The 13,931-nt window shown below is 37.7% G+C and overlaps 1 protein-coding gene across 2 annotated transcripts in view; it reads left to right on the forward strand.

The window, feature by feature from the left end:
• HEATR4 (HEAT repeat containing 4) overlaps nucleotides 1–13,931 on the forward strand; it is a 91,510-nt gene that overhangs the window by 24,042 nt on the left and 53,537 nt on the right. For both annotated transcript variants that reach the window (XM_072629184.1, XM_072629185.1), the window contains exon 6: nucleotides 3,797–3,940. In XM_072629184.1, coding sequence (XP_072485285.1) covers nucleotides 3,797–3,940 — 144 coding nt within the window. The remainder of the gene's footprint in view (nucleotides 1–3,796; nucleotides 3,941–13,931) is intronic.

The raw sequence follows: 13,931 nt of genomic DNA on the forward strand, positions 1-13,931 counted from the left end.
GCACAGTAATTAACAATGATAACTAACTTTGGAGGGGGGACTGGCAGAGAAAGAGGAAAGCAGAGGTCCAACTTCTAAATTCATCTCTAATTTACAGGCTTTGAGAGGTTACCCAACAGGTATACAGGGTACACCAAAAGTGTTAGAACAGTTTTAAACTATTAAAGCTTTAAACCACACTTTGACTTTTGGGACACCCTCTTAGCACTTTCAAGTTTGCAGAATGCTTTGCATACCTTATCTCATATGATCCCTGAGCAACTCAGGTAAGATAGCTACTATAGGTCATTGCCATTTTACAGATGAGGAAGAAAGCTGGGAGGCCAAAGAGACTTCCCTGTGCCTAGCTGGCTACTTGCTCAGGTCTCTGAACGCAGGTCTTCCCAATTCTAAGCCTAACTAGCACTCTATTCTCTAAGCCACAAATTACAAATAATAGATTTTCAATAAATGATTTCTAAATGGATAAGAAGAATAAACTACTGCTTTTTATTGATTGATTTGACTGACATATTTATTTAGTTAAATTAAAATAAAGAAAGCACTTATTTATTTAAAAAACTTTAAAGCTGCTGATTTATTTACTTAAAAAAAATCAATGGACTTAGAAGGTGGTGCAGTGGATAGAGAGTCAGGCCTGGAGTCAGGAAAACTCATCTTCCTGAGTTTAGATCTGGCCTTCAACACTTACTAGCTATGTGACCCTGGGCAAGTCACTTAACAGTTTTCCTCAGTTTCCTCATCTGTAAAATGAGCTGGAGAAGGCAATGGCAAACCATTAAAGTATCTTTGCCAAGAAAATTTCAAATGGGGTTACAAAGAGTCAGACACAACTTAAACCACTCAACAACATGTGTCAGGAACCATGCTAAGGATGCAAATAAAATTAAGCAACACAGTCCTTGACCCTAAGGAGCTTATGTGATAATAAGAAGATAATACATAAAGGGAAGCTGGAAAATAGGAGAGGGGAGAGAGGGTACCCACATAGGGGCAATGGCTGCAGAGGAGAAGGAGGAAGAATCCAGAGAGGGAGTCCAAGAGAGAAGTGAAACCTGGTGAGCATCCTTTCTAAAATGATGGTCCTGTGGAGGAAGTCACTGGTCAGAAACCAAGTGCCTGAAGAAAGAAGGTGGCCTTCAGGGCAACAATACTGCAGGTGAAGTCAAGTTCCTTCAGCTAAAAATGAATGAATGAAATTAATATATGAGCTTGAGATTATCAGTCTGACTGAGGCATACCAAAAACCTGGGATTTGAAGGCAAATCGTTTAGCTTAAGTCTAGGTTCTGCAAATTACTAACTGTAGGCAAGTTACTTAATTTCCTCTTCTATGCAAGGTGTCCCAAAAATCTTAGTGTAATCTTAAGCTCTAATAACCTCCCTTGGTTTTTTTATCGTTTCAATACCTGGGCTAAGACTTTGGGGATACTCTGTATCTTGGAGAGGTCTTTTTCTTATGGAAGGGGATTTCTTACCTCTAATTTCATTCCATGTGGTGCCTCTGTTACTTATAGTTTTAGAGAGGCTATAACTTGCCCATAGTCATATAGTCAGTATGTTATCAAAGGCAAGATTTTAATGTATCTCATTCTTACTCCAAAGCCAGTCCTCTAGCCATTATACCTTATTGCTTCTATTCTAATACTTCTATACTAACTACTATACTAATGGTTTCTTTTTCTTTCTTTCTTTCCTTCTTTCTTTCCATTTCTTTCTTTTTTTTGAGGCAGTCCTTGTTAAGTGACTTGCCCAGGGTCACACAACTAGTAAGAGTCTGAGGCCAGATTTGAACTGAGATCTTCCTGACTACAAGGCTAGTACCCTATCCAGTGTGCCACGTAACTTCCCATCTACTTACAATTTTTGAAAAAAAAAGACACCCTGAAGCTGCCAAGACAACTGGAATAGATATGCAAGAAGCTGAAAACTTTATTGCTATTGGCAGAGTGCTGTCCACTTAGGAGGCAGTAGGATATAGTGGAAAGACCCTAAACTAGGGAGGCAGGAAATGTGGGTTCAGGCCCTGCCTTGAGTTGGGACAAATCAGTTCACCTTTGGGTCTCAGGTTATTCATATGTATAATTGGTGGGGGGAGAGGCCAACTTGGTAATATATAAAGTCCCTTTGAGCTTAGACATTCTACAATTCTATCATTTTTATAGCAGTGGGTGGGAGGGGAGAATCAAGAACCAAGGAAGGGTTAAGGCAGGACTCAGAAAAGCTAAATGAATTGAGCCATTAAGTTCAAAGAAACATAAAGAAAAATGTGTTTACAAAAAAATGTGTGGAGAGGAATTCAGGAAGTGGGTTGAGTAAGGGTCTCAGGTAGTTGGAATTTCAGGTTGAAATTGAGGAATGAACAAAGGAGACAAACCAAAAGGAACTTATACCCTCAGGGTCAATGAGATCCCAAAGAGAAAGGGGACCTAGATTGAAATAGGGCTAGGAATAATAGTAAAAAAAAAAAAGTAAGAATTGCTATCCAATGTGTCAGGTTGTAAGTAGAACCAATCTACTGTGTCAATCAAACTATACATATATATATAATACATGTATATGGCAAAAAAATTATGCATATGGTAAAAGTGGCCCAGAATTGTATTGCAATGGACATTTAGTGGAAGAGATCATAGGATTAAAAATTTAGAGTGAGAAGGGACTCTAGAAACCATCTAGTCCAATCTCCTTATTTTACAGATGAAAAAAACAAAGCCTAGAAAAATGAAGGTCACATAGTATAGCACCAACGTGATACCCACAGCAGCTGCTATGGATATGCATGCATATTTCCAGGGTAAATTCACAAAATATAAACTCTCTTCCCCAAAGGCAAAAACAAAACATTTATTCAGATAACAGAAAGTCAGTTCCATCATGGTAACAAGGAAATTTGTACACATTTCCAATAGAGGGAGGACCAACATCCCCAAGTCTTTCTGTCTATCAGGCCTTCCCACAAACCAACTCCCTTAGGCAAAATCACTCCCTCTCTCACTCAGGCTAGTTGCTCAGTTCTGCTCTGCCTCCTCTCTCTCTCAGCTCCACCTCACTCCCTCTTCCTGTTGTACCATTTCTGCTGCACCCATTCGGCAAGCTCCTCCCACCATGGGCTTCATGTGACTCAGGCTGTGGTATGTGTCAAAGCTCAGAGCAGGTCACATGGGCCTATTAAGGGGCAGGGAAGATCTTCAAACTCCCTTACCATTACACATAGTAAGTGGTAGAGCTAAGATTTGAGATCCAGGCCCTCTGACTATAAATCCAGAGCCCTTTCCACTGGACCACCAAAAAAAATAAGTCTTCATCACCTAGTATTCCCAAGAAGTCTCCTAGGCCCTAGTCTAACTAGGCCCAAATCTGTTTGTTTTGCTGAGATCAGAGAAGGTCAGGAATACACCAGGTGGTATGGCCATAGACATACCACAGGAGAGGAGAGAGGGGAAAGATCATGAATTCCAGGGGAATAATTTGGAAGAGAAGCAGACCTTCTTACCCATTTTCTAGGTGGTAGTGATTAAGAATTCCTTATATATGATGAAAAAGTTGGTCAGGGACATCACAAGGGGATCACACTTCCCCAAAGACCCTCTCAGCCCATCTCCCTCCCTAGGAACTCTTCCCCATAAAATGACTCCTCCATAGTTGAGAACCTAACTTGTTTTAAATGGCTTTTTCTTATGAGAAAAATGACTCCGTGGTAACCGGGGTGTGGCACATTGCCCAATTCTAACTGAATAACTTTCTTCCCACTTCCTCCACGTCCATGTCTCCATTCCCCCTCCTCCCAATTTCAGCTACCCAATGGCAAGATGCTACAGTGGAGGGACTGCACCGGAACATGAACAACATTCAGGATGAGATCAGGATTAAAGCCATTATCACTTGTGCCACAGCAGCTGTAGAGCGACCACGAATAGATAACACTAACGAGGAAAAAGGTGAGACCTGGTATTGGATGCCTTAGATAGTGTCAGAGCATTTGCCCAAGCCCCTACAAGGAAGGTAGGGGCTTATTTCCTGATAAGAAATAGGGTGGGAGGAAGCAAAACCACGATGACAAATGACTAAGTCCAAGCCACCTTTGGTCCTTAGACCTCTTCCCTCTTAGCTCTTGATTTAATTCTATTACTTGCTTTTCCCCTCTCATCACTTAATTTGGGTTTTAATTCTCTATTTAAAATTTCTGTTTTGGAGCAGCTAGGTGGCACAGTGCATTGAGCATGGACCCAGAGCTCAAATCAGACTTCAGATATTTACTAGTTGTATATCCCTGGACAAGTCACTTAATCCCAACTGCCTAATAATAATAATAATAATAATATGATGATGATGATGATGATGATGATGATGATGATGATGACAAAATTTCTGTCCTACACTTCCAAGGAAACAGAAGTGTATGATCATAAATTTAGAGCTCAAAGGAAGTACAGAGACTACATAATCCAACCCATCATGTTGCAAATGAGAAAAGTGAACTCTAGAGAGGTTAAGTAATTTTCCCAAGGTTACACAGGTAGTAGGGGCTGCTAAGTGGTACAGGGATAGAGTGCTGGACTTGGAGTCAGGAAGACTCATGTTTGTGAGTTCCAAGCTGGCCTCAGATACCTACTAGCTGTGTGATCCCGGGCAAGTCACTTAACCCTGTTTACCTCAGTTCCCTCATCTGTAACATGAGCTAGAGAAGGAAAATGGCAAACCACTCCAGTATCTTTGCCAAGAAAACCCCAAATGGGGTCACAAAAAATCAGACACAACTGAACAACAACACCACTACAGAGGTAGTAAGTGACAGAGCTAGGATTTGAAATCAGGTCCTCTGAACTCTAGAACTCCTCCTGAAGTTCTACCCAGGAACTTAGAGTCATGAGAATTTGCCCAGCCAGTTGAGTGGAGGTTCAAATTCTTGGCCCAGTACTATCTTGGCTCTCAGTACTATCTATGTGCTACTTGCATAGTAAGAACTGACAAGGTTTTCAGAAACCATAATACATGCAGATTATCAGCATACATTGGATGATTTATAATACATCCCTAGCACTCAGTTCCATGAGCTGGGCATGGTGGGTATATTCTGTATTATGTCATGTACACTGACCATGTGACTTATGGGAAAGAAAGCAGGTGCTAGCCTCAGGATTTGGGACACTCAGCTTATATGCTATGTGTTTTGGCACATGATTATGATTTTTTAAAAAATGTTGTCCCTAGACATCAGGACTGGTCCCATGCCACTCACTGAAGGAATCCCCAGAAGAAGATTCTCATTACATAAGGTTCAGACCTTCTACATGCAATGAAACCAAACCCACCTCCTTGCTCTTCCCAGAGGAAAAGGGTAGAGCTTCACATGATGTTGGTTATCCCTCCATACACCAAGGGATGTGCAAATTTTCAAACAAGTCTTAAGATCTCTTGGAGGGCAGTAGATTCATATAATACTCATCATATAAAGTATTCTATAGATTTCTAGCTGTCTTTATTCCCTAGAAAGAAATTTAGCTCAGAATAAGCTTGTCTGAACTATGTTATTTTTATATACTGAGGGTTAGAATTCACCTGGGAATAGTCTCCAAATATTTGAAAACAGCCATTATACTAGATCTACAAGCTGAATATCTACAATTCTTTCAAACACTCATTGAACATTTGATGGTTAAAGATCCCATCTCCATCCCTGGCCAACCTTTTCTGGGTATTCATATACTTGTTTTAATGTCCTTTCTAAAATGTAGCACACAGAACTGACTGCAATTTTCCAGGTATGGTCTCACCAGAACAGAATATAATCAGACTGTAAATTCCCTAGTTCTGGATACTAGGCTTCTATTAATTTAGCACAACCAAGACTGTATTTGCATTTTTAGTTTATATTGAGTTGTGGTCCACTAAAACTTCAGTTATTTGTCACATAAACTCTTGTTGTACAGTTATTCCTTCCACATCATAGGGATTAAGGGTGCAACAGCCTTACAATCTGGGAAATCCATATAAAATTTTTTGGCCCTCCCTTTGTACCAGAGAAGAAGTCTGAGTTTTTTCTTTTTCATTTATGGAGTGTTTACAATACCTCACTGTAAAATTTGGGTTGATATCATGTAATACTATATATGCATATATATACACACATACATTATGCATTTCTGAGTTTCTAAACTTTTTCTGTATCATGCTGGCTTTTGTGTGTCATTTGCAGCTTCCATAAAATTCCCATTTAATTTCTTATGCCATCCACAATATAGCAAAACCGTGATGGGGAAGGTCGCAATGTGGAAGGGATAACTGTAATTGTATCTCATTCCATGTCTGTGCAGGGAGTGTGTGTGTGTGAGGGGGGGAGGGTTAAATCTAAGTGTATGATTTTGCATTTATCCTTATTAAATTTCATCTTGTTAGATTTGGTCCATCATTCCAGCCTGTCTATTTAACTTGGGCATTAATTCCCTATTAAAATTTTCTATGACTTTTTGTTGTCCTTAACCTCCAAAGCACACTTCAGCTTTAGTCAACTAAATTAATTGCATTTTTCTAGATTTTTAGGATTTTTCTTCTTAAAATGAAAAGAAGCATTAATAGAGTTCTCTTGCCCAGACTAATTCACTAATTTAGTGACCGTTTCTCCAAATACTTAAGGAAAAAAGGAGAGAGAGCTGTTGCACAAAATTAACATATCCAAGTGAGATTTATTGAAAGATAAATTCTTTACAGTGGCTGGAAGTTCAAGAAAAGGAAGTTCAAAGGGTTGGAAATGGGAAAGGCTACAAATCTTCAAGTTTACATTGTTACATTACAAGTTGTGAGCAACATGATTATGAGTAGCAACGGCAAAGATGGATTCTCAGTTTTCCCTTTCTGAAAAGGAAGGGTCCAACCCATAATATGTGTTAGTCAATTTCTCTTGCTTCCTATGGCTCTTAAGGCAGTGAATGGTGGGTTAACAAGTTGCTCTCTATAACCTGTATTTTGAGATAATTGAACATTGCAATAGATTAAATGGAATGAAAAGTATAGGAATGGACTATCATGTAACAAAGAGATATGAAAGTTTGTTATTATGTCTATAGTATACTAAATAGGCTCTGGAACTGGCTAGGAGAATTGAATTAAAGAAAAAATTCAAACCAAGCAGTCTGTCTTGACAAACGGTCAAGATATTTAGAGGTAGAGAGAATTTATATATACAGTACACATATATACACACACACATACATATATATGTATATACACATATATACTTACATACATACACACACATACACACACACACACACACACACACACACACATATATATATATATATATACATATATGTACTTGTGCCAATTATTTCTTATCCTGCATACCTATGTAACAAGGGTGCTTAGGAGAACTCCCTGATTTGTTGGACTGGGGTACCTCACAGTTAGAAGATGAGCATTGCTATTAGGTGCCCTAATTCAGAAAATTAGAGGGTTCCATGATCTTTGTTACAACTATGTAGTTTTGTTTCCTGTTACGTCTAGCCTTTTCTCCCTAAACAAGCTGAGAAGGTCTCTTCTTGTCTCTGTTACAATGTATTTTTTCCCCTGTTACGTTGAGTCTTATCTTCTTAATCTAGTTGAGATAATCTCTCCTTTTCTCCAAAATAATCCATAAATCAATGCCTCACTAGGCCTGATCTGGGATCACAGATAACAATTCCCTTGTTACCACATCTACAAGCTTTTGAAGGATGAAATTGACATAAAGGCAAGAATGTTTTCACTGAGCTGCTTTTAGCAAAGAAAGATCTTCAGCAGATGCATGGATAATCTCTGCCGGATACCTGTAGTCTCCCTTTGGCATTCATCGTCTACTTTCCTTTTGACTAGAGTTATTTATAATATTGATAATTATTTATAATAAACTCTTACCACAATATCACTTCTGTTTATCTCTTCTTTGATATTCACCCAAATGCATTTCATCACGCTTCCTCCTCTCATTCATGGATTTCCACACAGAAGCACATCCTTTCAAAATATAACACTGCTTCACCAGTCCTCTTATCTAAGCTCTTCCTTTTGAGGTAGGGCCTATACCCTTCCATTGTTGTATTTCAGTCATAAGTTATATCTGACCAACTTTCAGTTATACTAATACGAAATTGAATGTACTTCCTAATGTTGAATTGTTTTGTTTACCTGTTCATTACTAACATTCTATGCACTTATGTATAGACATGTGAGACCAAAAGTATTTTTACTACTCCTCTTCCTGATTATTGTCTTCTGAAGATTACTGGGTAACTCCCCTGTTATTTTTATTTTTTTTTGTTATTCTCTGGCATCTGTTTCTCCTTTTGATGTATGGCTTAGCAGCTATATGTGAACAGTTTCTCATTCTACCTCCATTTTCAATTTAAATCCCTGTTGATAACATCCTGAAGTCTTTGGACAAATGTATTCTTCCAGGATCTTGTTAGATGTACTCCATACCTGTACTCTAGCCCTAGTCAGCAGTCAAAATTATTGTTTTTAAGTCCTGGTCCAAAACTCCAAATCCACCTCTGTGAAACGACTTCTTTGGCCAGCTATTTCTTTCCCATGTACTCTTTTTTTTCTTTTAAAATTTTTATTTTACTTTATTTAATTTATGGAATAAAACAAGTATTTCTGTAACATGGGACAACAAAAAATGATCGTACATAAAACTGCAAATCCATTATGTACAACTTGCTATTCCTTTCAAATATACAACAAAATTATCGTGTAAATTTCTTTTTTTTCCTTTTTCTTCTTTTTTTCCTCCCCTCCTCCCAATGCTCTAGAGATAGCTACCACTAGACATAAATAGGTATACATATATGCAATCTTATTCTATACATGTTTCTGTTTGTCTATTTATACGTTATCTATTATAAATAGATGCTTCTATTTATGTTTTATTTATTCTCTGGATGCTGATAGTACCTCTGTCATATGTTCTTTATAGTTAATTTGGGTATTTATAATAGACATAATAACTTATTCACTCAAAGTCATTCTTAAAACAATATTGTTATTATACAATGTTCTTATGGTTCTGCCCATTTTGAGCTTCATTATTTCATGTAAGCCTTTCTATGTTTTTCTAAAATCATTGAGCTCATCATTTCTTATAACATAGTAGCTTTCTATCACAATCATATGCCACAACTTGTCCAGTCATTCCCCAAAGGATGGGCATTCATCCCTGCCATTTCCAGTTTTTTACTACCACAAAGACAGCTTCTATAAACATATTAGAACATATAGGTTCTTTTCCTTTTCCCCTATTCATCTTTGGAAATAGACTAAGTAATGGTATTGTGGTATATAGGTAGTTTAACAACTCTTTGTGCATAATTCCAGATTGTTCTCCAAAATGGTTCAATCAATTGACAATTACAATTTACAATTTACAACAATGAATTAGTGTTCCAATTTTTCCACATCCCCTCTAGCATTTGTCACTTTGCCCTTCTGTCATTTTAGTCAGTTTGGTAAATGTAAAATGATATCTCAAGCTTGTTTTGTCATTTCTCTAACCAATGATTTAGAGAATATGACACAAACAATATGACTGTTGTTTTGATTTCTTCATAACTGCCTGTTCATATCCTTTGTCCATTTATCAATTGGGGAATGACTTGTATTCTTATAGATTTATATACATATGTATATGTATATAAATCTTACATGTCTTATAGACAAAGTTCTTTACATATTTTAGATGTGTGACCTTTATCTGATAAACTGTTCATAAAATTTTTTCCCCAATTTTCTGTTTTCCTTCTGATTTGGCTACATTTGTTTTATTTGTACAAAAACTTTTTAACTTCATGCCCAAGGGCTTAAAAATGTGCATATTCTTTGACCCAGTAATACCACTTCTAGGGCTGTATCCCAAAGAGATCATGAAAATGGGTAAAGGACCCACATGGACAAAAATATTGATAGCAGCTCTTTTTGTGGTGGCCAAGAACTGGAAATTGAGGGAATGTCCATCAATTGGGGAATGGCTGAACAAGTTGTAGTATATGAATGCAATGGAACACTACTGTGTTATAAGAAATGATGAACAGGCAGACTTCAGAAAATCCCAGAAGAACTTATATGAAGTTACACTGAGTGAAGTGAGTAGAACCAGGAGAACATTGTTCACAGAAATGGCCACAGTGTGCAATGACTGACCTTGATAGACTTAGCCCTTCTCAGAAATGCAAGGACCTAAAACAATTCCAAAGGACTCATGTTGGAAAATGCCATCCACCTCCAGAGAAAGAACTATGGAGTTGAAATGCAGAGTGAAGCAGACTATTTTCTTTTTTTTTGTTGTTTTGTTTTTTCTTTCTCATGTTCTTCCTTATTTGTTATAATTTTTCTATGCAACATGACTACTATGAAAATGTGTTTAATAGGAATGTATGTGTAGTGCCATATCATATTGCATGCTATCTTGGGGAAGGGAGAAAATTTAAAATTTATGGAAGTGAATGTTGAAAAATAAAAATAAATAAATTTTTAAAAAACTTTTTAACTTCATGTAATTGAAATTATACATAACTTTGCTCTCTATCTATTCTGTATTCATAAGTTATTCACCTATCCATAAATCTGATAAGTAATATGTTCCATGTTCTCATTTTCTTGTAATATCTCTCTTTATGTCTAGGTCATATATCCATTTTGAAATCCACTTTATTTTAATTTTTAATTTAATTGATCCACTTTATTTTATTAAATGTCCATTTTTTTGCCTGAAGGATTATATTCAGTTTTGCTGGGTAGGTGATTCTTGGTTGCAATTCTAACTCCTTTGCCTTCCAGAATGTCATATTCCAAAACCTCTGATCCTTTAATGTAGAAGCTACTAAATCCTGTGTAATCCTGACTAGCTCCACAGTATTTGAATTATTCCTTTCTGGCTGCCTTCAATAGTTTCTCCTTGGCCTAGGTGTCCTATAATTTGACTAATATTGGTGGATTCTTTGAATTTCTATTTTACCCTCTAGTTCTAGAATGTCAGGGCAGTTCTGGATAATTTGTTGAAATATAATGTCCAGGTTCTTTTTTTGATCATGACTTTCAGGTAGTTCAATAATTCTTACATTGTCTCTCCTCCATCTATTTTCTAGGTCAGTTGGTTTTCCCATGAGAAATTTCACAATTTTTTCTATTTTTTTTATTCTTTTGATTTGATTTTATTGTTCCTTGATATCTCATAAAGTTATTAGTTTCTTCTTACCCAATTCTAATTTTTAAGGAATTATTTTCTTCAGTGAGTTTTTGTACCTTTCTTTCAATTTGAATAGTTCTACGTTTTAGAGAGTTGTTGTCTTTGATAAATTTTTGTATATATTTTTTCCATATTTTCTGCTTCTTTTACGAAGCTGTTGCTTCTTTTTGCATTATCTCTTGCCTTATTTTCATTTGTTTTTTTTTTTTCAGTTTTTCTTCTAACTCTCTCATTTCCTTTTTAAAATCCTTTCTGAGCTCTTCCAGAAGTTCTTTTGGGGCCTGACACTAATACACATTTTTTTTTGAGGCTTCACTTGTAGACCTTGACATTGTTGTCCTCTTCTAAGTTTCTGCCTTGATCCTTCTTGGTACCATAGAAACTTTCTATGGTCAGGTGTGTTTTTTGTTATTTGCTCATTTTTCTGCCTATTTAGTGACTTTTTACTTTCTGTGAAAGTTGGACTCTGCTCCTAGAGGCATTGTCTGAAGTGGGGGGTGGGCTCAGGGCCTTGCTGCTGGGTAACTTGCTGCTGGATATTTGGCCTCACTGCTGGCCTGCACTGATTACTGGTTTGCCCTGGGGTTTAGAGCCTCACTATTGATTTACGTTGGAAGTGGCTGGCTGCCTGGTGTGAGGCTTGCCCCTGCTGCTGCCCAATTGTACTTCCCTTCTACCCCAGTGCAACACACTTTTCCTCCTGATCTTCCAAACTGTCTTGGGCTGCTTCACTACTCTTATCATTTGTTCTGAGGACTAAAAATTACAAGGCTGTTTGGAAGGGAATTTGAGAGAACTCAGACAAGTTCCTGCCCCACTCCCCTATAGTAGCACCAGAAGTCAAAGATATTTTGAGTAACTTGGTTCAGAAGAATTGGAATGAACCTGAGGGGGAGTCCAGCCTCCAGGCAGCCCCTTTGCAAAGAAGTCCCTCAGTGAAATCAACATGTGTGCATTCTGGGAAGTTTTTTGGAAGAGCTGTCTTTGAGGTCAGAGTTTTACTTTTGGACACCACGTTGAGGACCAATAAGAGAAATTCAAAGAGAAAATTTCCTGAAGCCTCTTGTGTAACAAGCTGGGGATAGGGACAAGATGACAACTACCAGAGTCTTTTCCATCTTCCCTGAGTTTTTCCTTCAGCAACTAGAAGTAAAGGTGGCCTCTGAAGAGTCTACAATAAGACTACCAGAAAGAGAATCACATGGACTCTCTTCTAAGGTTCATGCCTTCCCTAGGAAGCAGTGATAAAAAAAAAAATACCACCTGTGCCCTTAAGATTTAATTTCTGTCCAACACTTCATAGTTCCTAAAGACCTGCCTTGTGGGAGTATCATTTATCTTTGTAGTGGATCTTGGTGATCATATCTGACAGGTCTCAGTAGGCTTTCTGTCAAACCATTTAAAGATCAGCATGTTGAAAACTGAACTCATTCTTAACATATCTATTCCTATTGAGGGCACTGCAATCCTTCTAGGCTCTCAAATTGCAGCTACATGGTCATCCTTCCCTCCTTATTCTCTCATCATATCCAATCTGTTGATAAGTCTTGGTGGTTCTTACTTCCCAACATCTGTCATCTATACCCCATTCTCTCCTCTGATATTGTCACCATCCTGGTGCAGGTCCTTATCACTTCCCACCTGGATTATTACAAGGGTTCTGATTAGTCTCCCTGCTTCAAGTCTCTCCCCACTCCAGTCCATCCTCTACTTAACTATCAAATTGATCTTTCTAAAATATAGGTCTAATCAGGTCACCACCCTTATTCAAAAAATTGCGATGGTTCCTTATTAACTTCAAGATCAAATATAAAATTCTCATTTTGGCTTTTGAAGTTCTTCATAACCTAGCCCAGGGATGGGGAACCTGTGACCTCCAGGCCACATGTGGCTCTCTAGGTCTTCAAGTGTGGCCCTTTGACTGAATCCAAACTTCACGGAACAAATCCCCTTAATAAAAAGATTTGTTCTGTAAAACTTGGGCTCGGTCAAAAGGCCATACCTGAGGACCCAGAGGGCCACATGTGGCCTCAAGACCACAGGTTTCCCACACCTGACCTAGCTCATTGCTACCTTTCTAGTCTTCTTTTTTTTAATTTAAAATTTACATTTTTATTAAAACAGATTTTGACTTCATATAGAGTTAACAGGAATTACACTACTTAAAACTATCTGATGGAGACTGCACTTTTCTGAAGGGCTCAAAGTGTAACTTTTTCCCTATTTCCTTTCAAAACACATAAAATGAAGTCCATTTATTTTTTGTTCCTTTCTAGTCTTCTTACAACTTACCCTCCTTTATGTATTCTACTATTCAGTGACACTGTCCTTCACAATAGACACCCTGTTCCCAGAATGTGCATTTTCCCTGGCTGTGCCCCTGTGAATTCTCTCCTCACCTCTGCTTCCTCATCTCCTGGGCTCCTGAAGTCTCATTTCAAATCTCACCTTCTGCAAGAAGCCTTTCCCAGTCTCCCTTAATACTAGTGCCTTCCCTCTGAGACCACCTCTGATTTATCCTATATATATTTTCTTCGTACATAGGTGTTTGAAGGTTGTTTCTTCCATTAGAGGGTGATCTCCTTAAGGATAGAGTTTGTTTTTGTTTTGTTTTGTTTTGTTTTTGCCCCAGTGCTTAAATAGTACCTGGAACGTAGTAGCAGCTAAATAAATGCTTGTTGACTTGGCTTGTTGAGGAAGACAACATACCC

Source organism: Notamacropus eugenii, chromosome 1, assembly GCF_028372415.1.
Source record: "Notamacropus eugenii isolate mMacEug1 chromosome 1, mMacEug1.pri_v2, whole genome shotgun sequence".
Lineage (NCBI taxonomy): Eukaryota > Metazoa > Chordata > Mammalia > Diprotodontia > Macropodidae > Notamacropus > Notamacropus eugenii.